The sequence below is a fragment of the Phoenix dactylifera genome, chromosome 9 (assembly GCF_009389715.1).
Source record: "Phoenix dactylifera cultivar Barhee BC4 chromosome 9, palm_55x_up_171113_PBpolish2nd_filt_p, whole genome shotgun sequence".
NCBI lineage: Eukaryota > Viridiplantae > Streptophyta > Magnoliopsida > Arecales > Arecaceae > Phoenix > Phoenix dactylifera.
In genome coordinates this window covers 20,550,058-20,575,357 of record NC_052400.1, presented here as the reverse complement: position 1 = coordinate 20,575,357, position 25,300 = coordinate 20,550,058, and the positions used below count along the sequence as shown (strand labels likewise).

Genomic DNA, 25,300 nt, shown 5'->3' with positions numbered 1-25,300 from the left:
ATTCTTTTACTTGGCAAACAAATTATTCAATTTCATCTAAACTAGAGAAAATATTAATTCTTATTATATTTCTTTCTAAATTCTAAAAACAACCAGCATCATATTTCAAACAAGCAAAATCATATTCCAGAAAACCAAAATCATCAATATTTAATATGTTATAACAATAAAGAAATATGTATTTATATATTCATATCAGGAATCAATATGCAATCATGCATCAATGATGCAAAATCCAAATTCATAGACACGTATTGCAAAATACATATTATTCACAAAGATGATTGGGTACAGAAATTCTTACCTCTATCAAAGATAAATACAGACATAAAAGTACCGACTCATATCTCGACCTACGAACTAGGGTGTGGAGTATACTCAACACTTCTTACCAGATGGTTGCTTTCCTACAAGATCAAGTTCGAACATTAAAACCATAAAAGAGATAATCAATAACCTGATATCCTCTACTGGGTCACTAGGGCCTGCTAGTAAGTCTCCTGAATCCCCTCAAATCAACTAGAGAGATGAAGAGAAGGAGGAGAGAGGAAACGAGTGGTGAGGCTCTCTTTCTTTCTCAACATAAAGGAAGGAAAAGGAGAGTTCTAAGGATGGCTCACCACTCTGGAGGGTTTACATGGATGACTTGTGACACAGTGCCGACTCCGTTATCTGATTTTTTATTTTCTGATTTTGTTGGCCATATCCACATGCGTAAAGTGTGAGCCACCGCTATACCAAAAAAAAAAAATAGAGGAGCCCGCGACGACAGTAGTTGCAGCAGCAACCCGCAACAACAATAAAATCTTAGCCACTCCCAACAATGGCGATCGGTTCCAGCAAGATAAAAGAAACAAAAAGCAAGGAAAACCCTACTTGCCGGCCAATGTGAGTGATATGATAGCCCAAAAATCGAAAAAAGAAAGGGAAACAAGATCTAGACAATACCTTGACTCTGGTGAAATCTCGTGACCAGATCAAACGGAAAATTCCGAAAAAAATCCTCTTTGGAAGAGTTTGATTCGCCACTTTAATTAAGGGATCTTTGAAGATAGATGCTAGAAAGGAGATAGGGGGTTGTTTATAGACAAAAGAGAGGGTGTAAAGAAGAAAAATATGACCCTAGAATCCTCTGATAGGATCGGGAAAGAAGATGGATCGTTTTAACCAAAAAAAAAAAGAAAAAGAAGAAGATGGACCGAGTCCACTTCCCCCAACAGACTGCACGAGGATTTCTTTTTCTTTCCTCCCCCCGCCTCGTACGTCCATCAACTTCAGACACATACCGTGGATCATGTGTTTTCTTTGTTTCTATGTGGACTTTGTCCCTCGTTTTATCACGGCTTATACGAGAGCATTATTCTCCAAGTACAACCTCAGATGCCAAACATTTACTCATGCAACATCAAACTGGTAGAAGAAGGCTCCCCTATCTGAAAATTCATTTGACCAGCAGAAATCTGAAAAAAATTCAGGAAAACTTGTTTGGGAAAAATGAATTCTCTGCAACAAAAATTGATCTCATTCTACCGGGCGCAGCCACTTCAAACAAAACCTGGACCCTATCTAATATATGCAGGTTATTGCGAGTGCGAATCAAAGTCAGCCTAATTGATTAATAACCCAACAGCTGCAAAAAGGAGGTATACAACATTAGTCTATGGCGAGTTAGTAGTGCATCATAACAGTGGGCTTTAACTTTGGCCTAATGATATTTATTTGGTAAAACAAGATATATGTCGTTTATTACACAAGCTGGACGATCTGTCCAGTGGACATTTGGCTCATCCACACGCGGCCCCAAACAAATATATATATATATATAAACACAAAACAAAACACAATTGAAAGACCATCAGAGGAATGAATGGATGGAACCATTAAAGAGAAAAAATATCCTTGCAGATCAAGTCATTACGATGAATACCACATCTAATAATTAGTGTTTGTCAAAAGTTGAATTGGGGCAGAGCATTAATCTTGAATGCGCTGATCCAACACAGAATAACATACAAAAAATGCGTGCAGGTTGGCCTGCTGACATCACTGATATAATTTATCCACAAACTTTGTAGGGCAATGAGGAATGATTTGCTTCCATCCTTCTTGGTTTCGCTAGAACAAAGACTTGCAGATAAAAAGGGAAATCGTAACTTTGATACACAAGATGGTTCCTCTGTAACCCATATATTTCATGATGCACAATATTCTGCTATAACTACCAAACGGTGGCATGCGTAACATTCACTAAAAAGTAGATTCTGTGCAAAATTTCAGAGGAATAAAACAGCCAACTTTACTCAAATCAGTCAAAAGAGTTACAGAGAAGCAGAGGAATTACAACCTTAATATACAAGATATTTCTGACAACCCATAATTTTTTTCATGCACTCTATATTTTGTTATAATTTTCAAGTGGTGACAAGCATAACATTCCCTGAAAGGTAGACTCCATACAGAATTTTAGAGCTATAAGCAGTCAGCTTTAGTCGATCACATAACTATAAATTTTATAGAAATTATATAGTTTTAGATCACAAGCTTGAATGGTTTGGCCACCTGTAGATTTCTGAATCGTGCAAAAACTAATTTGCTGCAGACTAGTCTGAAACTCCAGAGTTATTATATCTTAACAAGTACCATGGTTCTTCCAGGCTGACATTGTAATAACTGTTGAGAAAGAAGAACTAGCATGTGGAGGATATCGCAGCTAGGTTGAAGCTGAGACCATTTGTTCCAATCAATGCAATAAAATCTGCAGGTACCTCATTGGGGGATCATTAGATACATACTTCCTAGTCAACAATAAAAACCTTACAACTTGTGTTTATCCTTCCAAATAGGCTATTTCTATTACCAATACAGAGAAACTATACCTTAGAAGTTCCATAGCAGGATTTAGTATCTAAGTTGCATAAGATGGCAGCAGGGTTTCCAAAGGATGCATGAATAAATCGGTTATCTAATATTCATTCAGAAAGGAAAAGAGAAAATTAGATACTTAACAAAGATCACAAGGAATGACACTTAAAAAAGGAGACCCCAAGGAACAAACTTTGGTTCCTTAATTACACCCAATTGTCATCAAGGGAAGCGACAAAGCAGAATCGGTGTGAACATGAACATATGCAAAATTTAGGTGCTGATTAACTCATCATTAATTTGTTCAATGTTAAATAAAACCCAATAATTATCCCTGTCTAATGTCAATATCAAGAAATCCAAACAACAATAGTTGTGCATGGTGTAATCGGTGGTTGGAGTTGACGGCCAGGACTATGTTTCTGAGTGGCAATATTCTTTGTCCAGGTGCAGAACTTGGTATCCCAAGCTTAAACAACCACAAATACAACTATAAAGGAAAAGATCTTAGAGATCGAGGCCTTTATACTATTAGGTGCTGATGCTGTGGGTGAACCTGGAGGGCATGGACAATCTTAAGGCAGAAGAAGATATGAAGAGAATAAGAGAAATAAAAATAGGGGAAGCAAAATAGAGGAAAACAACCCAACAAATTCAGCATCTCGATATTAAAACTTACCTGTTCACATGCTAGATTATCCAAACCGATGCCAACAACTAATCTTCACCAGCATCTAAGTAAAGAACTCCTAATACAGCTAAAAACACCCAAAAACCAGAATAAATTTGTCGCACAATTAATTATAGATTTCAACCACTTTTAGACCCCTTAAATATTTGATTTCAGCAGAGAAAAATTGAAGACCACTGAAATCAGATATTCATGCATACAGCTACACCTTGTAGAAGCTAGCAGGTTCCTTTCAGATGTGCAAGTTTTGAACATTTGATCTGGTAGACATCCCATCTATGCCATGTAATGAATGTTTTAATGGTTGGATCTCACAATTATCTCTATTGATCTTAGCACAGTAAGTCTTGAGGAAAAAAGAGGCTACATTTTTCTATGGTATAGTGACATGATACAAAGTTGAAAAACATGGGGAAAGGATCATTTAGATGGCATTGAAATGGAAAAGGCAACCCAAAATAATAATAAGATGCCTCCAGTGAATTCCTTGCCAATATCAGTGAGAATACAAAGAATGGAGTGGAAACAACATCTATGGTGGTCCAACAACAAGGGATCAGAATTAGCAACGCTTGCCCATACATGTGAGTGGAAGTCCATTTACCATTAACGTCGAATACCGTTAAAATCAAATATATACTGATTGCTCGGTATGCAAAGATAACATCACCAAGAGGTCAAGGCACTGAAGTTGACCAACTTGCAAAAGGTAAACAATCTATCTCCAAACAAATGAAATCAATGTTTGCCTTGCAATACCTGCATTTCTTTCATGCAAACGCAGCAAGAAGGTTTGGTGCCAATTGGTGCAACAAGCTCAAAGGACTGAAATTTCAAGATTCGCTGAGTCATCTATGTCAGAATTACGTATAACATATCAGACCCATCTCATGACTATGACATTTCCCCAACTAAGCATCAGAATGCTATCTATCACTCTGCCATCCATCCTTCTTCGTTTGGCTCTGATACCAGTACGGGCAATTATTATGTTATCCTTTAGAATGATGTTTAATAATAAAAAATTAATCTTCCTTAGAATTAACTGATTGCAAACGGCATAATAAAAGTCAAGTGTTTGTCTAAAGTGTCAGATGCTTAAACTCTGCATACCAGGACTTGTCATTACCAGAACTTTGCAAGAGTTGATTTATGGGTTCTTACTATGGCAGTTAAATAAAATTTTGGCAACAGGGAGATACATCCTATCAGTTCACAAAGTTAAAAGTTCATGATAAGAATCAGCATCTTATATTAAATGTCCTTCAAGTTCCAACTGGTGCTAGTATTTTTTTTGCAATAGCAAAGCATGCTGAGAGATGTTTTCATATTCTGGAAACAGTAATTATTATTTTATCAAAACACACAGATGAAATCATTATCTTCTCAATACGACGTACACCAGATTCAGAAAGAAAGAAAGAAAGAAAGAGGTCAAAAGAATATTTGTGTCTACTAATACAAAGTTCCAAACACAAGATATAAACTATCATTGCTTATATAGCCAGGTGACCATGCATTGTAATCATGCATGCAAGGTCTGTTTAAATATATGGAACAAATACCTTCCTATCATTCTACTTGAAGAATTACATGGAACAGATGAAAGATTTATAACCACAAAGATTCCTCTACCCATCAATATTCTTCAACATATATAGAACTATAAAAAATTCCAATGCCCTACTAATGTATAGTTGATGCTCCCATCAAGAAACGAGAATCCTTCCATACACATAACAGACAACCTCTTTGGGCAGATACAATAAAAGAAATAGCATAAAAAAATTTCTGAAAGTGAACCGAACCATAAAATAAGTGGCAACAGAAACACATAGGTTTCTAAATCCATGCTGTTCCACATTCTGTTTAGTCAATGTCTAAGTGTGTGATCCTCACTAAAACAGCCAGGGGGGGGGGGGGGGGGGGGGGGGGAGGGCTAGTGGGGTAAAACAACAAATATATATGAGGACAGCTCCCAAGAACTACTGGAGAAGGGGGATAGAGTCTATGAGTGAGGGGCATGCATGCTAACAGATTGCGATAACAGAACATCGCGGACATTAGCTCGGCAATGATAGTACATTCGACTCCATCACAGCAATATAAGCTGAATGGGCCTTGAATGGAAAGCAAAATTATGATGATCAAACTCTATAATACAAATAAGCAAATTCCATAGGAAAGATCCATTGGTGCTCCCAATCTTGTCACTTTTTTTCCTCCCTTCCAGTAGATTACGTCTGCCACCAGCTATCCTCTGATGGTGACCAGGACCATTGTCCTCAAGTGACTAACCTAAAAATGAACCTCTAAAGAAGGCCAACATAACTCTGTATGGATCAGGTTCTTATTTCTCTCACCACTACATAGCTGGATTACCTCTGTCAGCATTGCTAAAACCACTGGTAAGTAAACTTTCAACTTCAACTTACTATCCAATTGCGGTCAGAGTCATTATATTCCTGACCACTGTTGACTCACATTACAATATGTGTGTATCCTGATAACTGCTGGATGACGTTCCAATATTTCCTTCTGTACATGCTACATCTAAAGGTCCCTTGGCATGGAACCAAGCACCAAGTCCGATCAATTAGCTCTATGACGGCCATGCAGTGTGCATCACATTGGGAAAGCCTCCAGCAGCATCACAGTTAGAGGCCTAGATAGGACTTGATTCCATGGTCCCCTCTCAACAGAAGAGATGTATCAAGCACCTGAGCTCAAGCCCAGATCACAATCCAGTTGCAAGACTCTGTTGATTGGAGGCATTTGCTTTAAAGACTTCTAACCAATCAATTTGCTAAGGTGTACGGACTAGCAAGCCGTTACTGTGACAAAAGGGCACCCATTTAACACCAGTGTCCAATTTGGGCTCCTCCAAGAAATTTTAACACAAAGGAAGAGTGATTTAGTAAGAAGTAAAAAGCAACAACACACTATATAGCCAACAGCCATGAAACAAAACTGTACGTATGCACACATCTCAACTATTTGCATAAGTCTTCAACTCAATACAAATATAAATATTGTACAAAGGCCAGCTTTCTATATTGGGGGGGGGGGGGGGGGACTATTGAACCTCCCATATGAAAATTGCTTAGAAATTGAATTGATGAAAAGAAAAGGTAAGAATTAAGGCTAAGCCAAAAAACTATTAGAGGCAGAAAAGTAAAAAAAAAAAAAAGGAAGAAAGAAAAAGAACCCACCAATAGGCTCTGACATGTTATGACGCCATTTGAATGCTGAATGTTGATGATTTCTTCTGCAACTTCCCCTTCAGATGCCTGATCTTGGCATCCACCCTTGCAGTAAAACCAATCTTAGTTTCTTGCCTCGCTTTCGACCGCTCCCTCTTCCACATACGCTGGTCCTCCAAATCCTTCTTATAGTATTTGATCTCTTGGATCACATGGTGATCCAGAGGATTTAATGCCCTCTGGAAGGAGATGTGGGCCAGATAGGGGATATTGCAGGAAGCAGTAACTAGAAGTGTTACAACCCAATACAAAGGGGCTGGTCCAAGGGCTTCCAGGAGTATCTGATAGGCATTTCCAGAGATCAATGGTGAAGACATTCCATAGGCAACCAGGAAGACGTACCATGTGGCAATGCTGCCCCACACGAACAGGTGCTGGATCCACGTGAAGTGGCTCATTGTTAGGGCAATCTGCATGTTGACAGCCCATATGATGCAGGTGAACATGGTGGTCCCAACAGCGGCCATGTCAGCAGTCTGGCCCCCTGCACGGAATGCCTGATCGTAGAAAATGTTGATGTTCAGGAAGAATATAATGAGGGATGAGTAGAGACCATTGCCCATCCACCCGAATATCCTATACCAATCGAAGAAAAGGTTCTTCGGTCCTTGCTGGTACAATGCTGGGAACTGCAGAGGGAAGGGTTCAATTTATGTTATCAAATCAATTTAAGTTCATAATCAAGTGCACAGCAATAAATTCAAACCCAATGTTAAAAAGAATGCAGCTATTTATGTTGAAGAGGGGACAGATTGATGCACAGTTTGTGATAGGCAACAAGCATTTGTTTACTTCAGAAATGTATGGAGCCTCATGACTGAAAGCTAATTATTGCAAGTATTGCTTTTGTAGGAAAACCAAAGACTGTAATGAGCATACCTGTAAGCAGACTTCAGAAGAAACATCCTGCTCAAATACTCCCAAGGATATAACCGGCAATGATGTGAGAATGACATTGAATAGTAGCATATACCAGTCATCATACACCGATTGCCCGGAGAAGCCGGTATATGCCTCGAAGTAGAAAAGAGTGAGGCCAAAGGCTATATTCTTGTAGAAGAAATAACAGATCTGCACCCCAAAGAATCAGTAATTAAAATACACACAATATTCATGACAGCTTACTACAGCAAGTGCTCAAGACATTAATGAATGTGTTGTACCATCTGGGCAATCCTCTTATAACACCAATGCCCATGGACTACAAGAAGCCGCTCTAGAAACCGAAACTGGGCAATGGAAAAATCGCTAGCCATTACAGCCTGCACAAGGTCAAATTGCTAAGAATTAACTACACAGTTGTTTCAACCAGGTGACTTGGGCATCTTCTGAAATAGTTACAAGCCTAGATACCAGATGTTTAAGTATGATTCAAATATCAAGCATCCATCGCATATTGTTACCAACCTGCATTCCTTCCACCCCACTGATACCAACACCAATATCAGCCTCTTGAATCATGCCAACATCGTTTGCACCATCACCAATTGCCAAAGTAGTTTTGCCTGTACCTTCTTTCACCAACCGAGTCACCTAAAGCAAGAAATACAACGTGATTGACTGAATTGTGTAACTTAGCATCTCATGCAGGTGAGAAACAACAATACTGATCCAATACAATGGAAACTACCAGTGCTTTCTGCTTCGGGGAGACCCGGCAGCATATGACAGAAGCACAACCAACTGCCAAACTCAAGAACTGATTCTTCATATCATCCTCCAAAGCATGTGACAAAGTTTTTCCATCAATGATTAAAGCAAATGCTGCATGAGGATCCCTTTCGAGCTTGACCATTTGGGTGGCATTAGTGATTTGCATCAAAATATTCTCTTTTGCAGCCTGATCGATCATCAAACATAAACCAAAGCCTACCATGAAATCCAATTCCAGCACAGAACAAAATCAAGGACAGTTTTTGAAGATACATGACAGAAAGATATACCTTTTTAGCATCCCGAGTTACCAAATCGCTGTTCATTGTGGATATACAGATCTGTTTCATGCCTTGCCTAAGTAAACTGCAAGCAAATCTGCCAATACAAATGGAGTTTTACTAGATATTCAATAAAGAAAACAGGAAGCAGATTCATTTCAATGCTCGTGATAGCCTTCTAGTGCAAAGTGAACGATTTGAGAGGCATACCCTATGTTGATGGCAGTTTCCATCTTATCACCTGTCAGAACCCAGATCTTAAGACCAGCTTGTGCCAATTTATCTATGCACTGTGGGACCTGTACAGGAGGATGAAATGGTCAAAAGACTGAAAGAAGCTCCTATTCAATGGTAAAAGAATGCTGCAATTGCTTACTCCTTTCTGTAATTTGTCCTCCACAGCAGTAGCACCAACAAGAAATAAATCTCTTTCAATCATATCAGAAACTCGCTCCAGTTGGGCTTCTCTATCAGGCCCTATAGTAGTTTTTGCTTTAATAAACTCAGTGTTCCAAGCAGAATACTCGGATTCCTCAAGCACCCTGTATGCTAGCGCCAATGTCCGCAAACCTGCTTCTCCATACTCATTTAGATGCTTGCTAGTATCATTTTCATACATTCTTCCATTTTTTGACAGTCTTTCAAAAATGACGCTGCTTGGTTCATGAAACAAATACTGTCTTTAGGCATAAAGGCAATGGAAGATGAAACAAAATTGATCACTTACGAATTAATATATGAGATGATTTAAGAAAATCAATGGACAAACAACATCTAATCCAAACTCCAAATGCGTTGATCAACAAGTATTGCAGCCAATGATAAGAATAATATTAGATCATACCTGTCTGCACCTTTACACAGAAGATTAATCTGCCCACTCTCGTCCCGTACAATTACTGACATTCTCTTCCTTTTGCTGTTGAATTCCAATAGATTGAGAATCTTGAACTCCCTATTAAATTTAAAGGAAAAAAAGGAAAAAACTCACAGGTTAAGATGGGAAGACTCTAAAAGAGAGAGAAAGAAAAGCAGCAAGAATGCAATAAAAATTGCTCTATGTTATGACCTTTCCACAGGGTTCTCAGAAGAGGAATATCTCTCCCGGACAAATACACTTGATTGAGTCCTCTTACAGAACTCAAATCCAAATTCCCTGGCTGTGACAAGAAATGCCCCTTCATCTGGCGATTCCGCTTCATAGGTAAAACCACCAGTTTCCTCATTTAGCTCAGGAATTGCCGTGTGACAGAGCGCGAGTATCCTGAAGAACAGAAGAATGGTACCTGCATTGGGCTCTTTTGTCCAATTACCATGCATGAGACGATCATCTGCAAAACTGAAACCCTTAATTCTAGGCTTTTGTGGCTTTTCAACTGTACAATTTATCCCACTTTCCAATTCAATTTCTGAAGATCCAAAACCACCTCCACTATCCTCCCAGAAATCCTGACTGCTGCTAAGCTGCTCTGGAGCATTGGAAGCTTCTGAGGCCATCTGCTTTGCTGCAGCCATTTCCACTTCACTAGAACCCACACCATATGAAACTCCTGCAATGGAACACTTTAAGAAATCCATCTGATTGCAGGTCAAAGTGCCAGTTTTATCTGATAAAATTGTATCAACTTGCCCAAGCTCCTCATTTAAATTTGAGGTCCGTGCTTGTGCTGGAATTCCTGTCTCCTCATCATACATGTGAAGGTCTTGGTTAATGAACATGGCTTGCAAGACCTTGACAACTTCAATTGATACATAGAGCGAAATGGGTATTAAATATCCATATAAAATAAGGGCCGTAACAAGATGGAAGATTCCAGCTAATGTAGCCTTTGATGGGTCATACAAGTTCGTGGTATTCTGCGGTTGCAAGTACCACCATTTTGGCATCCCAAACTTGGTCTTCACTGCAAACCCGATTGAGCTGATCAGCGAAATCAGTACAAGAAGTGTAAAGAGTATGTAAATGATCTTATCCATTTTCTTTTCAATTTTGCTTCTTTTAGATGGTGATTTTGTTGCGTTCTGCATAACTTTGCTGTCATGACCAGTGAAAATGACAACTCCGTAGACATAGCTAGTGTTCCTAAGCTTTGAATCTCTAAGAAGAATCTGAGTTGGATCAAGAGGGTAGACCTGCCGCTCGTATTCAAAATTACCCACAAAAGTGTAGAGATTAGGATTTGGATCTTCGCACCGTATGACGGCCCCAAAATCCTTGAAAGCCTCATCATCATCCAAGGGCAGAGTTACCTCCAAACATCTCTTGACCTTTAAATTTGTCTCCCCGTCCAAATTCATAGTCTCAACATAGCATATCCCATCTTCGTAGCTAGATGACAACAAAAGCAAGTCAGCAGGGAAGAACTGGTCCTTCTCAACTTTGACAACATCTCCAACCCGAATCTTCTGCCAGTGCTTGTAACCAAACCGCCCGTCCCCCTTGTGGATACTGACCTTCCGGCTATTAACTTCCATGTCCTGCATGAACCTTCGCCAGTCTTCCAATGCCTCTTTTGCCATACTGAGCCCGACAACAAAAGCCAGAGGGGCAATCATGCTCACAGCGGAGAAGGGGGTGACAGGGGTGAGGGAGAGGATGGCAGCAAGGAGGAAGTACAGGTTGGCGACTCGCCGGAACTGCTCAAAGATGGCTTTTGGAAGGAAGGTGATGACGTTGTACCTGGTGGTCGAGATGTAGTTGGTAGGGTACTTGAGAGGTTTCTTGCGGTGGACTCGGGGTTGGTTGCAGTAGACAATACGAGAGCAACCTTGGAGAGAATAGGAAGCCTCATTGTCCAATGGACCAGAGGGACGGACGCAAGAGAAAGAGTAGAGCTTGCTCCACCGGAGCCGCTCTCTTAACCTCCCCGTCCGTGCCATCCTCTCCTTGTTAGGGTTTCTTCACCTCAAATTGAATAAATCATTCCCAACATCCAATCCCTCAAAGGCTTCAGCTCCAACTAGAATGAATCGCCTTCCCTTTTGCACCGATCAAGAACGGATATTAAAATCTCGGATTGAGAAAAACTCCACGAATTATCTACAAAATATATACAGTTATGGAATTAACTCAACTGCGAGCTGCGTTGGACTCATGTAATGGAGATTCCAGCAGATGAACGCCAGATTTATCAACTAAGTCTTTCTTCAAACAAGGATGAATTCTAAAACCCATTACTAATTTCTTGACTCTCATCACAAAAAAAAAAAAAAAAAAAAAAAAACTAAGCTCGAATCCTAAATCTTGACCCCAAGAAAATATACCAAAAGACAACTTCAAAAATAGAAAACAAAAATCAGCCGCATTACTTCCGGATCTTTAGAATAGACTAAAACGCCATACATGCAATTTTAAAAAAAAAATTAAAACGAATCCCAGATAACTACAGTCGTTACCTTTAGCCATTAAAACCCCCAACAAAAGAGACAAAATCGGGAAAAAATCCAAAAAAAAAAAATCAAGAACCGAACCTACTACACAAGAACGAGAAGCATACATATAGAAAAGAAGATTCAGCTCGAAGAAATAGAAGAGAAAACCTACCTGGAATCACGCCAAAAAGATCAACTCGACCAAGCAGATTCGAAACATCGACCTCGACGGTCGCTCGCACGGGCACTCGCGGTGGGGTGTAGCGAAGCGAGGCTGCGGCTCGCTTTCTTTCTTCGTTCGAACAAAGCCCAGGAAGTTCCGGCCCTCGCCGGTCTGTTTTTTTTTTAATTATTTTCTTTATAGAACCCTATTTAACCACTCCTTGCTTTCTTTACTCTAACTCCCATTAGATGAGAAATTATGTTCGCAGGAAAAAAAAAAAGAACGGAATACTCTTTAACGGTGAGCTGGAACGCAGAGCCGACCTTCTCCAGTCTTGGCGGGACCCACAGCTCCCTTCAGAGTTCTCCGGCGCGGCACGTCTCGATCCTGCGTCGGTCCAACAGCAGTTCGGTGTTTGGCCACAAGCAGGCGATCAGATCCCGCGTGGTGATTCCCACCAACCGTGAGACGTGGCAGCCGGTGAGCGGCCCAGCTGTGCCCCGCCGGGCAACAGCTAAGTCTTTATTTTTGGTGCATAATTACCGGGGAGCGCAAGAGTTACGCCCTTGTCGCCGGTGGCGGCGACGGAGGATTCCACCGACGCGGAGGCGAAGCAAGGGGGGGTGGATCCGGACGCAGAGGCGGGAGAGCATTTTAGGGAACAGCAAAAACCCCGCGGTCTATGCATTAATTTATTTCCCGATTTAATTTAAAACGCTTGGCGATTGGAGATAGCCGTAAATATATTTGGGTTCCATTGGGGTTGGTGGCCGGTCCACGTCAGGTGCCATGGTGGTGCAATGGCCATGTTTGATGAGGAAATATAAAGATTAATAGAAATTAAGAATGGCGTCCGGGAGGGGGCACAAGAATCCTATGACATGAGAAGTAGTTAGGATTGGAAGGTAGGCTTTTCTTTTCATGATCGTAAGGGTGTTAAGTGAGGGGATTGATTAACTAATACTCATGATGAGTTAAGTGAGGGGATTGATTAACTAATACTCATGATGAATGAAAAATGTCACACAAGTGATTGCATTATAAAGTTTTTTTACAACTTAGTGACATATGCTTGGTGGCAGCGATAAATCCTTTAAGATATATTGTCATTTATGTTTTTCAAGATGATCGCTCGTCTTTCATGTTTGACATGAATTATGTGGATAAAGTGTATTTCATCCATCCAAATTTAATGCTTCGATGTCGAATGAGAACTCTAGAAATGTAAGAGGGGACAATTCCTGCATCAATTTTCTGTAATTTTTTATTTTTCTAATGCAGCACCATGCTGATTTTCCTATTTGTATTTCATATCATCCATGCATATAATATTTTAGGATACTAATTGTAAAGATAGATTGTTTATCTCATGTTACATTTATCTCGAATAAAAAGTGAGACACAAATTACTTTTGGTAGGTGTCTCTCTTTGAGCTGCAAATGAACATGGATAAATTTTAAACTTTTTGCATCCCACCTTGCATTTGAACCAAGCTTAAACTTTTCCTTTATTGATTGTCCAAGTTTTGCTCACAAAACCACTTGTACAAACCTATTCTACAACCAAGTATACCACTTATGTCATAAATATATGTCAAAGGTCGACATTGGCATAGCTTCTTCGCTAGTGCATGAATATAAACATTATATATTGCATGGTATGGTCGTTGGTGCTTCCTTATCATAACAAAAAAAAAAAGTTATTAATGCATCAGAGCTGAGCTGCTAAGCACCTAATGCCATTGTATATGAAGCAACAAACATTGCACTAATACATGGTCATTTTTATTTCCTTTTATTTGACATATATTATCTACTTTAAATCGAATCCTAGATTTCCTTCTCACATGAATCAAAAATAATATATATCAATATCTGATGCTAAGGACTCTCTTGTAAAAACCCAGACATGTGGTTTACGTTGCAGTCAGCATATGACCAAGTCATTAATGAAATGCCAGACTTTCTTGTTAACATTTTGTGGGAGTTCACCCTCCATCTGTTTTGTAGCATATGACCAAATCATTAATGAAATGCTGGACTTTCATGTTAGCATATGACCAAGTCACTATCGTTATCATTTTGTGAAAACCTAATAGATTACACCCTCCATCCATTTTGTGGGAGATGGAAATATTCTAATTCCAACTTGCAAGAGATTGCATGGCAGCCTGGCTAGGTTTTCAATGATGCATTTATTAATTCATTTTTCCATAGCAAGTAGGAAGGGTATTCCAAACTTGTGAGTAGGACTCCAAATGGATCGGTTCGACCCGTGACCCGACTCGCGTAAGACCCGACCCAAATTTTAGGATCTGCGGGGCCGGATCGGGTCCTAAATTTGGACCCCTTCTATTTGTTGATTTGGGTCGGGTCCACCCAATCTTGACCCGGACCCGGACCTGACCCGATCCATTTTTTTGCTTAATGTTATTTATTATTATATAATGAAACTTTGAATATAAATATACATAGATTTGGACTTGGACTTGACCCGATCCAACCCGAATGATCTGTCGGGTCAAAATTTGTAGGCATGGACCCAACCTGACCCGACCCGACCTTCAACCGGGTCGGATCTGGGTCCAAAATTAGAATCCGAACAAGAAATCGGATCGGATCGGGGTTACTCAGGACCCGACCCGATCCATTTGCAGCCCTACTTGTGAGAGCCTCCTTCTTGAATTGGGGACTAAAACACATCTGCCCCATGATGGAGACATACCAACTTAGCTCCATAGTCTCACCTTCTTTTTCCAATATAGATATGATTAAAAGGTGTCTGGAATGGTATCATGATGACGTATCGTGTGCAGCCAATCAGCCTTGCCCCTTGTATTACTTATGCTTAGAAAAGCCATGCCATATAAAGATTTTCCAATGCCTGGTTTGAATCAATTTTCTTTGCATGAGTTCAAAAAGTGAGTTAAAGTTGTAAGACTTGTGCTTCAATATCTATAGTAAAGCCTGCCAAAATAAGTTCCTTTTAGAGGGCCTGCAGCCATGCAAGGGATTTAGCCTGCAACATATCACATGGGTATTTTGGAATTTGGGAAGCTATCTACACAAATGTGATGAAGAGACGCAACTTCTTAAACAACCTAGTGGACAATTGAACTACCCAGTTATGGCGGTTGTCTCTTCTCTGGTATTAGTTTTGATCTACGTTTATAATGACATGCGTGTTTTTATTTATTTTTTTTTTGGCAAAAAAACAGAGCACAAAGTTGATACTGGAATCCATTAATTCAAGGCCAGAATAGCTTTCTAGGTTATGTTATAAACAATTGATGCCACAAACCAACATGCTTGAAATGTACGTCATCATGGATCAAAAGATAAAGATATTGAAGAAAGATTTAGCTAATAGTTTTTTGGGAAGATAAATAATTACACGGACTTTACTAGCTCAATTAGAACGTTGGAGAGATTCCTTCTTTGTTTCCAACAACTCTCCATCTTCCTTATTGGTTTCCAACTGCTCTATATCTTCCGTATTAGTTTTCATAATTCTGCATCTTCAACAATACTTGACAGATTGGTGGTTTTATTTTTTAGAAGAAATTGCATGATTGATGATAATTGCATTATTGATGGTTTCCTAACATATATATATATATATATATATCTCCAGCTTTTGTTGCAAGGCTCGAAGTTCGGAAAATGATGGTGGCAGAAATAATAAAAAAGGGGATAGATCTTGTGCTAACAACAAGGTTGATGATAAACTCAAGGATGATAAAGTCTTTTTAATGATAACTTTCTTTGTCCAGGTAGATGTGGGATTACTTTTATCGTGACCGGTTCTTGAACCTATCTACCCTTGAATTAAAAAAATGCCAACGACCATATCCTCGGGCAGGAGGAGACGTAATAGGCTGCATGTGGTATGGGAATTAGATTCATCGCTTTATAAAATGAGAAATGCTCGTCAGACTCCATCAACGCATCCCTCCGCGTATGATGCCAAGCTAATCTGGTGAAGTAGGCCCTATCTAACCTTAACACAGAACTGGCGTTAATCTTGTGTCCATATAACATTATTCTTTAGAATAGAGGAAGTAATTCTTTGTCAATATCGTTATAAGGCTGCCAAGTCATGGATAGGATAAGAAAGAGCCCAAGTATAACCATGAACCAACATGCACAAAAACGAGCAAAAAGAAATAGAAAGAAAAAAAGAAGCAATCTATATTAATTGTAAAATACATGATAGAGGACGTAAAATTAAAAATCCATTTTATGGGCCATGATCTACGTATCATGAGACAAGAGTAAATTTAAATTTATGAGATTTGGATGATTAGATCATAATATCACTAAAACCATCTATTTCGATACCTACTTGATGATTAAGTTAAAAGAGCACCTTGGATTTTAACTTTGGTTGGTCCGTCGTAGGTTTTGAATTATCGGCTTAATTTTCAAGAAGTTAAACATAAAAATGCATGAGTCCTATTTTTGTTCTTCATGGTTTAGCATAAGAAAAGTAGTGGGCGGAGAATGGTTGATGAATCAGAGCTAGCTCCCTTGCCGGTTAATCATTCCATTATGACGTGACTTCCACAACTTGCCTCTAGAGTCAGAGTCGTCCATGCCTGCCTTCTTTCCGCGTCTCCAAATTGAAACGTTCAGGACGATATATAAAGTAGGGAACAAGCTTTAGCAGGGAAACAGAAACAAATACTTGGTCATGATGGGGTCCCAACTAGGTTTTAGTCTAGATTGCTTGAAAGGGATGTCTTTCCCACCTTCACGAACTCGGATTCGTTGTGGACAGAACATCATTACGGGCTTGTTCCAGGTTGGGGGATATCATGATTGTGGGATACCCTTCAAGACAGTGGCAATAATTCAAGCCCGGTAAAAAATTGGACAATGACCAGGGAAAGGCTTCCTACGAAGTACCAACTCTTTTGTGAACACCTTGCACTTACATTCCACATTTCTACGTTCTATTTGTTCGATTTGCCAGCTTGATTGAGAAGATACTAATCACCTTCTACATCAATGCATGAAAGCTAAGCAAACTCGGCAATCGCCTCCAATGGAGCCCAGGGAGCTTGTGCTGGCCTGGGAGATGGCTTTGCTTGCTTGCGAAAATTCGGGCCGCTTACTAACTTGGGTTCTACGGCAGGCCCCTAAGGATGGTTTGTGAAGCCCAATATTGATGGTTACTCCCCAGTGAAGAGCCCAATAAAATGAAGAAGCTGATAGAGTTGGGAATCAAGAGTAGATGATGCTTTATGCTTCCACATAAGTTGCCTAAGCAATCTCTATTATTGCTTATCTATAAATTTAATAAATTGTATCACAGGAAAAGAACATCGGAGCAAAAGTATAATTTAGAAAACAATGAAATAAAACTGAATAATGTTTTCCCTAGACATGGTGAAATATGTGCCACCTTCTGTTAGGCAAACTTCTTTAGTTTCTTGAGAAACATGGTACTGCTGCCTTCCAGGTTGCTACCATATTTTACTTTGTGGGCTAAGTGCATGAGTTGAGAATAGGTCATGTCAAAATAAAAGTATGTCAGAAAGAAATTGTATTTCAAGAAAATAATGACATAAATTTTGAACAGTGCTTTCCTTTGGAGGAAAAGGATTCATGTAGCTGGCCTAACTAGTTTGGGATTAAGGCTTAATTGGGTTGAGTTAAGTTTTCCTCAGAAATGATGAAAAGTGTGCCATCTTCTCTAGATACGATAAACATAGTAGCAGCACTACCTTCTGGATTTGAATCATAACTTCTTGTCGGCTAATCAAAGTTCTTCAGAGTTCCCTGCTGTGAGGAAACACTTGCTCAGGGAAGAAGAAAGAAGGCTATGTGGCACTTCTTCAGGCTCTCACCCTGTTGCTGCTGCCATCTGCAGTCAATTTTGATTCCTCTCAGTAGTTTTAATGCACCTTTTCTGTTATTTCTGATCTCTACTTCTTGTATCTTTTGCTTTGCTAATTTTCATTAACAAAGTTGGGGGAAGGTTTTCCTTCCTCCATTACACCAAAACAAGACAAAATTAGGGAAGGCAACAAAGGTGTTATTGTCAATTTTACTTATTATTTGTTTATGGTTTATCATTTTCCGGCCGCCTTGTCTTCTGGGCAAAGGTGGCCTCCTCTAGTCGCTCATTTGCTGACTACAGTCTTCTAAAACATTGCCCATCATACCCCATACAGAGATAATAAAAAGCTAGCCTAATTATAAGATTGATAATTAGAAGGCAGATTCATGTTTGTTCCACAGAAGCTACAGCACACAATCAAGAAAACTATCTTCATCATCTAAACAAGCTAATGAGAATCACAAATAGAAGTGCGCAAAAGAAAAGGGAAATCTCAAGAGCATACCTATGCTCTCTTTCAAAGGTTAGTTTCATGACCAAGTCAATAATGTTTTTTGCATTGGCTATTTTTGCATCATCTGCTTCTTACCAAACCCAGTTCTTCATTTAGTTCCAAATTGGTTTCACTTAATAGAGAACACTTAACTTCAGCATACCCGGCCCTAGTTTCAGCATTTTGCGACCTTTCCTTTAGATCCTCAATGGTATGTTCCATACTGCCAGGTGCAGCATATAACAAATTTCTGCTGCTTCTTAATTGCTTCAGCGGATGCTTTTACATGTTCCAACTGTGTATCTGAGTCCTTGAGCTTCCTCTGTAGAAAGATTGCAATTTCTGATCCACTATTTCTAAGCAAATCTAGCTGCTCATTAAGTTCCCTGTTAGTTTTAGTTGATTGTGTACAACTAGACTCCAGACTTTCAGCCTTGATTTCTGTTTTCAAGTGACTTACCTTGAGACCATCAATTACATTCTCCAGCTGAGTGAGTTCGGAATGTAACACGCACTGCTGCTCCTGACTATCTTTGAGAGAGGACTTTGCCACCGGCAATTGGATATCGGATTCACTTTACTGCTTCTCAAGTGCTCTTACCTTTTCCCTCGAGTCAAGATCTCAGAACCGCCAAGCACTCATTTATCATCAGCTTCTTTGAGGCTTATTTCTAGATCATTTTCTTGTAACACAAGGATGTTATCACATTCTGCACAACTAGTTTTCAGGTTCCCCAAAGCACTTTCTCCAGCTGATTACTTCATTTCACATTCTCGATGTACCGATAAATTTAGGTTTGGCGGGACAATCTGGAGTTTTGCTATTAATTCTTTTGAAATGCCTCGAAGGAGCTCTGCAGCATTTTGTGCCTCACACATTTTCTCCAAAATTAGTTCTATCAGTTCTTCCATTAAGTAAGATTCCCATTCTGGCATTGTGCAGCCTTAATTAGAGGTCCTCTTCAGTAGATATTGAATCTGACAGCTTCCTTTCAAGATCCATCTCCCTGGCCAAAGATTTCTCCAGCATCTGTGGAGCATGTCTTTGCTGAACCACTGTCTGGAGTTTCCACTTGCTATTCATGGAACAGAATGGTCATTTTGACTGCCTTCATCTCTGCCGGTCTCCGTCCGACAGCACGCATTAAACTAGAAATTAACACCATCTTCAATCTTGGCATAAACATAGCTCAAAAGGAGATGATTTTGACTTAACAGGTTTTTCATCACGAGTGAAAGCTAAGATTCTTTCTTTCAAACTTGGCTGATTGCATTGTAATGTCTGCAATTAGATCTTGCAACTGCTTTAAGGACTCTGGAGCATCATGCAACTTCGCTTCTATTTCTACTGAAGATTCTCATCATGAGAAAGCTTCCGGTAGGCATCCACGATTTCCATCTGGAGCGAAGTCATAAAGTTGTCAGCTTCTTAAATTGACCTCTGCGCTCAGAACTCCAGACATGGCGTCAAACACAAAGGCCTTCCCAATGAACTCATTCGAGATGTCCTCCTCATACTCTGTGATCAGAGCTTCAAAATCACTCGCTCTGCTTGTCACTTGCATTAAAAGTATCTCCAACAAGTTCAGTAATTTTTCGGAAGAACATGCGAGGTCAAGTTCTACTCTCGTTAAAACCTCCATGGCAGTTCCTTGGAGAAAATTGCCAGTATATAAATATAAAATCCGGAACTTTATCAACTAAAATTAGAATCGTCTGAACCGATTTTTGTGTCGAATAATAATTCTGACGAGAAAACACCAACATAAAACGATCCCCAATCAAAGAGATCGGCAGAAAATCGTTCGAACCATACCTCCGTGTCATTATTATTATCGCTAAGATCGATGGATGGATGGATCGTGAGAAAGAGAAGAACCCTAAACTAGAACCCAATTGAGATTTATTTATTTTTTTTAAGAAGAAGAAGAAAAAGAGAGATGCTTTTTTTGCGTGAAGGGATCTTATTCCATCTCCGGTATGGAATCGCAGCCGGGTTCGGGTTGTATCTTCCGCACGAAGGGGTGATTGACCTTTTTCTCGCGATGCCAATCGTTGGATCGTATAAAAGCCGCTTTAAGAGCTGTGCAGCAGACAGAAGGAGAGGTTGAAGTGATTTGGAAGATTTTTTTTTTTTTTTTTACACAACGGCTACAAGTGTGAATGCTGCCAATAAAATCAAAAAACAGTAGTTCACTAAAAGGCTCTGATAAAAAGTCTTGATTTTTTCATATAAAGTTATTGATGTGATGAGCAGTAAAGGAAGCAATCCAGTCAGCCGCATTATTTATCTTTTTATAGACATTCGTGGCTATATACAAACCACACTCCTCCAAAATTCTACAGCTGTCGAGGCGTGATCCAACATTCTTTTCGCGAAAGAAGATTGACCATGCTTTCACGGAAAAGTTACAACCCGAACCCATCTCAGCCGTTTGTAACTAAATTACTCGGTATGGGATGTCTTGTACCTCTTCTCTTTATTGTATTCCGGCGGAACTTTCTACTGTAGGAGCAAAAGATTTGTTCGTATAAACTTTTCTATATATCAACATGCCTCTATCTTTGCTACGCATATCAGATGGCTGGTTCTCTTGCTCGCGTACGACATAAACTATGTATTAATCATGATGGGACATCTAAAATTATAATTTAAGTATATACAAGTGCCGAGAAATTCTTATATGTAGAGATTTTTTTTGTTAAAATAAATTAGGGAGTAATTTATTATATATAATGAGTAATTCATAAAAATAATTTACGACTAGTCCATGTGAGCTAAAAGCTGCCGCATTGGCCGCCAATCAATTCAAAGCTAAGTTAAATAACTTAAGTTCAAAACTTTCATTATCTATATATAATCTAGCTCTTATTATATCTATAGTCCTTGCATTAACACGGGATACCATTATTCTCTATTCTCCAAATATCTTTGAAGAAAGTTTAATTAATAAATAAATCTCCTTTTATGGGAAAGAAAGTTCTTCATACAGTTGGCTATTCTAGAAAACTTGAAGTTCGCTGTAATCTTCACCACCACTTTTAGTTAATCTTTCTACAAAGGAGATACTTGGGGCTGACGAATAATATATTTGCAAATGTCATATTTAGATGGACGAACATCACTAGTTTATAGGAATGGCAAAGCCATGAAAATTTGAGTGAGAGGACCAAACGGATCAATTAAACTATGTAATGAATTACATCTTGCCAATATATGCAAATTTTGGTTCTACAAATTTAAGCAATCAATCTAACTAAAAGGTCCAAAAGCAACTCATATTATAAAACAAGCTCTTGATTGCAATCCAACAGTTCTTTCACTATCTATCCATCCATGGATCTCTATACTCGCTCATATTTGAATAATTGAACTATTTTTTGGAGAAAAAAAGGCCATAGCCATCCACCTTTTAGCTATATCATTTGCTTAATGAGTCGATGCTATTGCTCCCTGCCCTTGAATCTAACATATGTTTTTTTATTATTATTTTATTTTATTTTAATGACAACCACCATAGGTTGGCCGAACGCATTTGAGTATATGAATGAAAATACCATATAACAATTTAAAAATGCAATAGAAGCCATGTTATGATGAAAGCCTAGTCAAAGTTTTTTTGATGAAGCATAGTAAGCCTAGTCGAAGTTACTTGTAATATTGCATCCAAATAAGAGGAGCATGCACATACATTCATCTTATGAATTTCTCCAAAATTAGTAGCATCATGAGATTCTCACCCATATGCACCGAAAGTTAAATTATTTGGTATCTATATCATGTCAGATAAGCTTCTATTCATTGCTTGGATTCTATCATCCTTCCCTTAATTCCCTTATATATTATTTATATTTATATGCCCTTATGGGGTATTAGAAATTGTTTCGTGTGGCCTTCAGAACCCAATATTCCAACGAGGCAATTTAAACTAGGGGCTCATGTTATGCACCTCATCCACATTGTCTTGTTGGAGGAACGAGACTCGATGCATTTCAAGAAGCACTTGAATTATTGCATTTACATTATTACTATAGAAAATATTAGACACCAGTAAAAGAGTCGGGGGACATCTTATTTATGTAATGGAAATATTTTCTATAAGCTTCTCAAGCCTACAATTGTAAAGAGACCACGAAGGCATTGGAAATTGAAAAAAAATATAGTGGCATGGAAACAGTCCTATATTAACCAAGACAGATGCTTTTGACCACACAACCAAGACATCTGGATGAAATTGTAGAAGAATTATTGAAGAATTGATGGAAAAAGTTGTTCCAGAGGAATTTGGAAATCAATGGAGTTATTTGAATCTATAGGCCCATAATTTTTTTCTTTAAGGGGTGTGGGTGGAGAGAAAGATTCATTGTTTGTTATAAAATTGGGTCAAACAGTTGTTCATCTTGTGTATACGTACATGCATACACAAACACAAACATCTATGTCATCTTGAAAACTTCATTTACTTTTCTAGATAATGCCTAGTTGAACTGTATCCTAACTAATAAGCATTCCTCTCTCAATAAAGGGGGTCTGATGGTGGCACTCCATCTATATTTTTTCGAAAAAAATATAAACATTTACTTTTCTTTATAGTGCATCCATCAAAAACCTTATCTTTTTGGCCTTCTCCAATATAACTATCTTTGATTGGTCCACATTGTTGCGGCTAGCACTATCTAGCCAACTAGCAAGCACTAATCCTCTATTATTGGCTTATCACCAAATACACATTGGACGGACTAGAATGTTTATCAGTCACTCATGTAGCTAGCTGTTAAATTTGTTACTGACATCACAAGAATCAAGTTTTCAATTCACATAACGACAACTAAAAATATAATTAAAAACTCATATGTTGAACTAAAATAGATGAAGACAAATGAGAGTAATTGTCAAGGTTGCTTGAGCATAACTTAAGCTGCAATTAAGAGTCCCAAATGTTACTTGTTGGCGACCAAAAAGACTGCTATTGGAGCTGTAGGCTTCCATCAGGAAAATATCTTAGAAGCAAGCTTGCAAGACGTCACTAATGTCAGCGTTTCCAAAGATCAGACAAAGAATTTTAGCAAAAAAAAAAAAAGATCAGACAAAGAAAGGGCCAATATTGGCAATTACCTTTCGGTGCCATGGTACACAATCTCCCTGTCAGAGACAAAGGGAAATGATACCTTACCTTCCACATAGGAAACATCGCGCCGGAATAGGCGACAATCTCTCATTTCACCCCAGCCACAATGTCATCATTCCTCTCTCCTTTGGGGAACAATAAAAGGCACTCTCTTCCCAATCAATACAGCATCCATCTAATCAGATGAACACAACCAAATGCCGAGCAAGAAAAAAAAACATTGGCCTGACGATTGAACTGCATTTGAATCAAGTTTTTGTGAAGAAAAAAAAAAACATCGATGCCATTTAGCTTATAATAAGTGAGCTTGATAAGCAAAGTTGAAGAGCGTCTTATAATAATGATCAAATACTTCGAATTGAAAAGTAAAAGTATCCAGTCAAATTAACGTGGGCGTGTCGTCAGCCAAATTAAAAGAGCGATCGAAACTCGTTCTTTCCGCAACGACATGACATGACGTTTCCTCCATTATATTTCCATCCATCCATCCAATCTAATTTAATAGTTTATCCGCTTTAAAATATTCATCAAGTCGCAGTAAAAACAAAAAGAGCAAAACCGTAAAAAACTGGTAATAATTGCAGCCAGACATTAAAGTACTTCTTTTTTTACTACTTACTCTTTTTTTTTTTTGACGACCCCTTTGTTTTCCCTTTTTACCCTTCCACCCTTCCCTGATATGGTTTATTTACAAACGCCAACGGGGACTTCCCCAACCTCCGACTCGATCTTTCCAACCCGGCTTTTTTTAAAAAAAGAAAAGAGTTACAGATCCACAGACGTGCTGAGAAATTACAATTTTATTCTCGAGAGGTCGTGGGAATTTACCACTTCTAGCCCCAGAGAGCTCCCACCTCCCGGAGCCTGGGGACGAGGAGGCCGCTGAGGTGGAGCCCTATCAGGCCCTTCAGGCCTCCGACCGGAGAGCCGCCGATGAAGAGCGCCGGCAGGCCCACGGCGGCCGCGGAGGCCGCCGCCGCCGTCTCCTCCGCCTCCTCCAATTCGATCACCGTAGGGTGGACCCCGACCGTGGCGAGGAGGTGCTTCATGACGTGGCACATGCAGCACCCCTGGCGGCTGAAGATCAACACCGGGTTCTCCAGTATCAGCCGCTCGATCCGCTCCTCCGGCGGCTCAGCCCCATCGATCGACAGCGCCGCCCCACTCTTCTTCCCCCCAGCCCCTGCCGCCGCCGCCGCTGACGTCGCCGCCGCCGTAGCTGCCACCGCCACCACCTCGCCGCCTGCCAGAGGCCAGCAACTCACCCCCTGCATCGCCATCCGTTTTCCCCCAAAAAGATCGCCGAGATCCGTTACCGGGAGCAAGAGAGGCAAAGAGAGGAAGAAGGGGAGCGATCAAGAGGCAAGAGCAAGATCGACGGAAGCACAGGGACGGGAGAATTTATAAAATTTTTAAAGCGAGGAGGGGGTTCACATGGGTGTGAGGGGGTGACGTCACCTTGACGGTGACGGGAAACAGTGGGCCTGAGCTTGCCTCACGAGCCCCTGGGCGGGCCCGGGGCTGGCGTCATCTCCCACCACGCCGCAC

The 25,300-nt window shown here is 39.6% G+C and overlaps 2 protein-coding genes and 1 pseudogene across 5 annotated transcripts; all 3 read right to left on the bottom strand.

Annotated features, from left to right (window-relative positions):
• Positions 1-2,279: 2,279 nt before the first annotated feature.
• Positions 2,280-12,534, bottom strand: LOC103709566 (probable phospholipid-transporting ATPase 4). Of its 4 annotated transcripts, XM_039130405.1 has the most exons (12): positions 12,295-12,534; positions 9,820-11,790; positions 9,595-9,705; positions 9,127-9,430; positions 8,961-9,049; positions 8,760-8,847; positions 8,447-8,656; positions 8,224-8,349; positions 7,980-8,078; positions 7,696-7,887; positions 6,766-7,445; positions 2,280-2,755 (listed from the first exon to the last, which is right to left on the bottom strand). In XM_039130405.1, exons 2-11 carry the CDS (start codon positions 11,628-11,630, stop codon positions 6,783-6,785), a joined length of 3,693 nt encoding a protein of 1,230 aa, XP_038986333.1. In that variant the 5' UTR covers positions 11,631-11,790; positions 12,295-12,534; the 3' UTR covers positions 2,280-2,755; positions 6,766-6,782. The 4 variants fall into 4 exon arrangements, with proteins under 4 accessions (XP_038986333.1, XP_038986332.1, XP_038986334.1 ...); XM_039130404.1 differs by lacking the exon at positions 2,280-2,755 and having other exon boundaries at positions 6,514-7,445; XM_039130406.1 differs by lacking the exon at positions 2,280-2,755 and having other exon boundaries at positions 6,514-7,445; positions 9,820-11,729; positions 12,295-12,505.
• Positions 12,535-18,647: 6,113 nt separating this feature from the next.
• On the bottom strand, positions 18,648-20,289 carry LOC120112021 (annotated as a pseudogene).
• Positions 20,290-24,290: 4,001 nt separating this feature from the next.
• Positions 24,291-25,153, bottom strand: LOC103709565 (glutaredoxin-C7-like). The gene has a single exon (XM_039130403.1). It carries the CDS (start codon positions 25,030-25,032, stop codon positions 24,586-24,588), a length of 447 nt encoding a protein of 148 aa, XP_038986331.1. The 5' UTR covers positions 25,033-25,153; the 3' UTR covers positions 24,291-24,585.
• Positions 25,154-25,300: the final 147 nt, after the last annotated feature.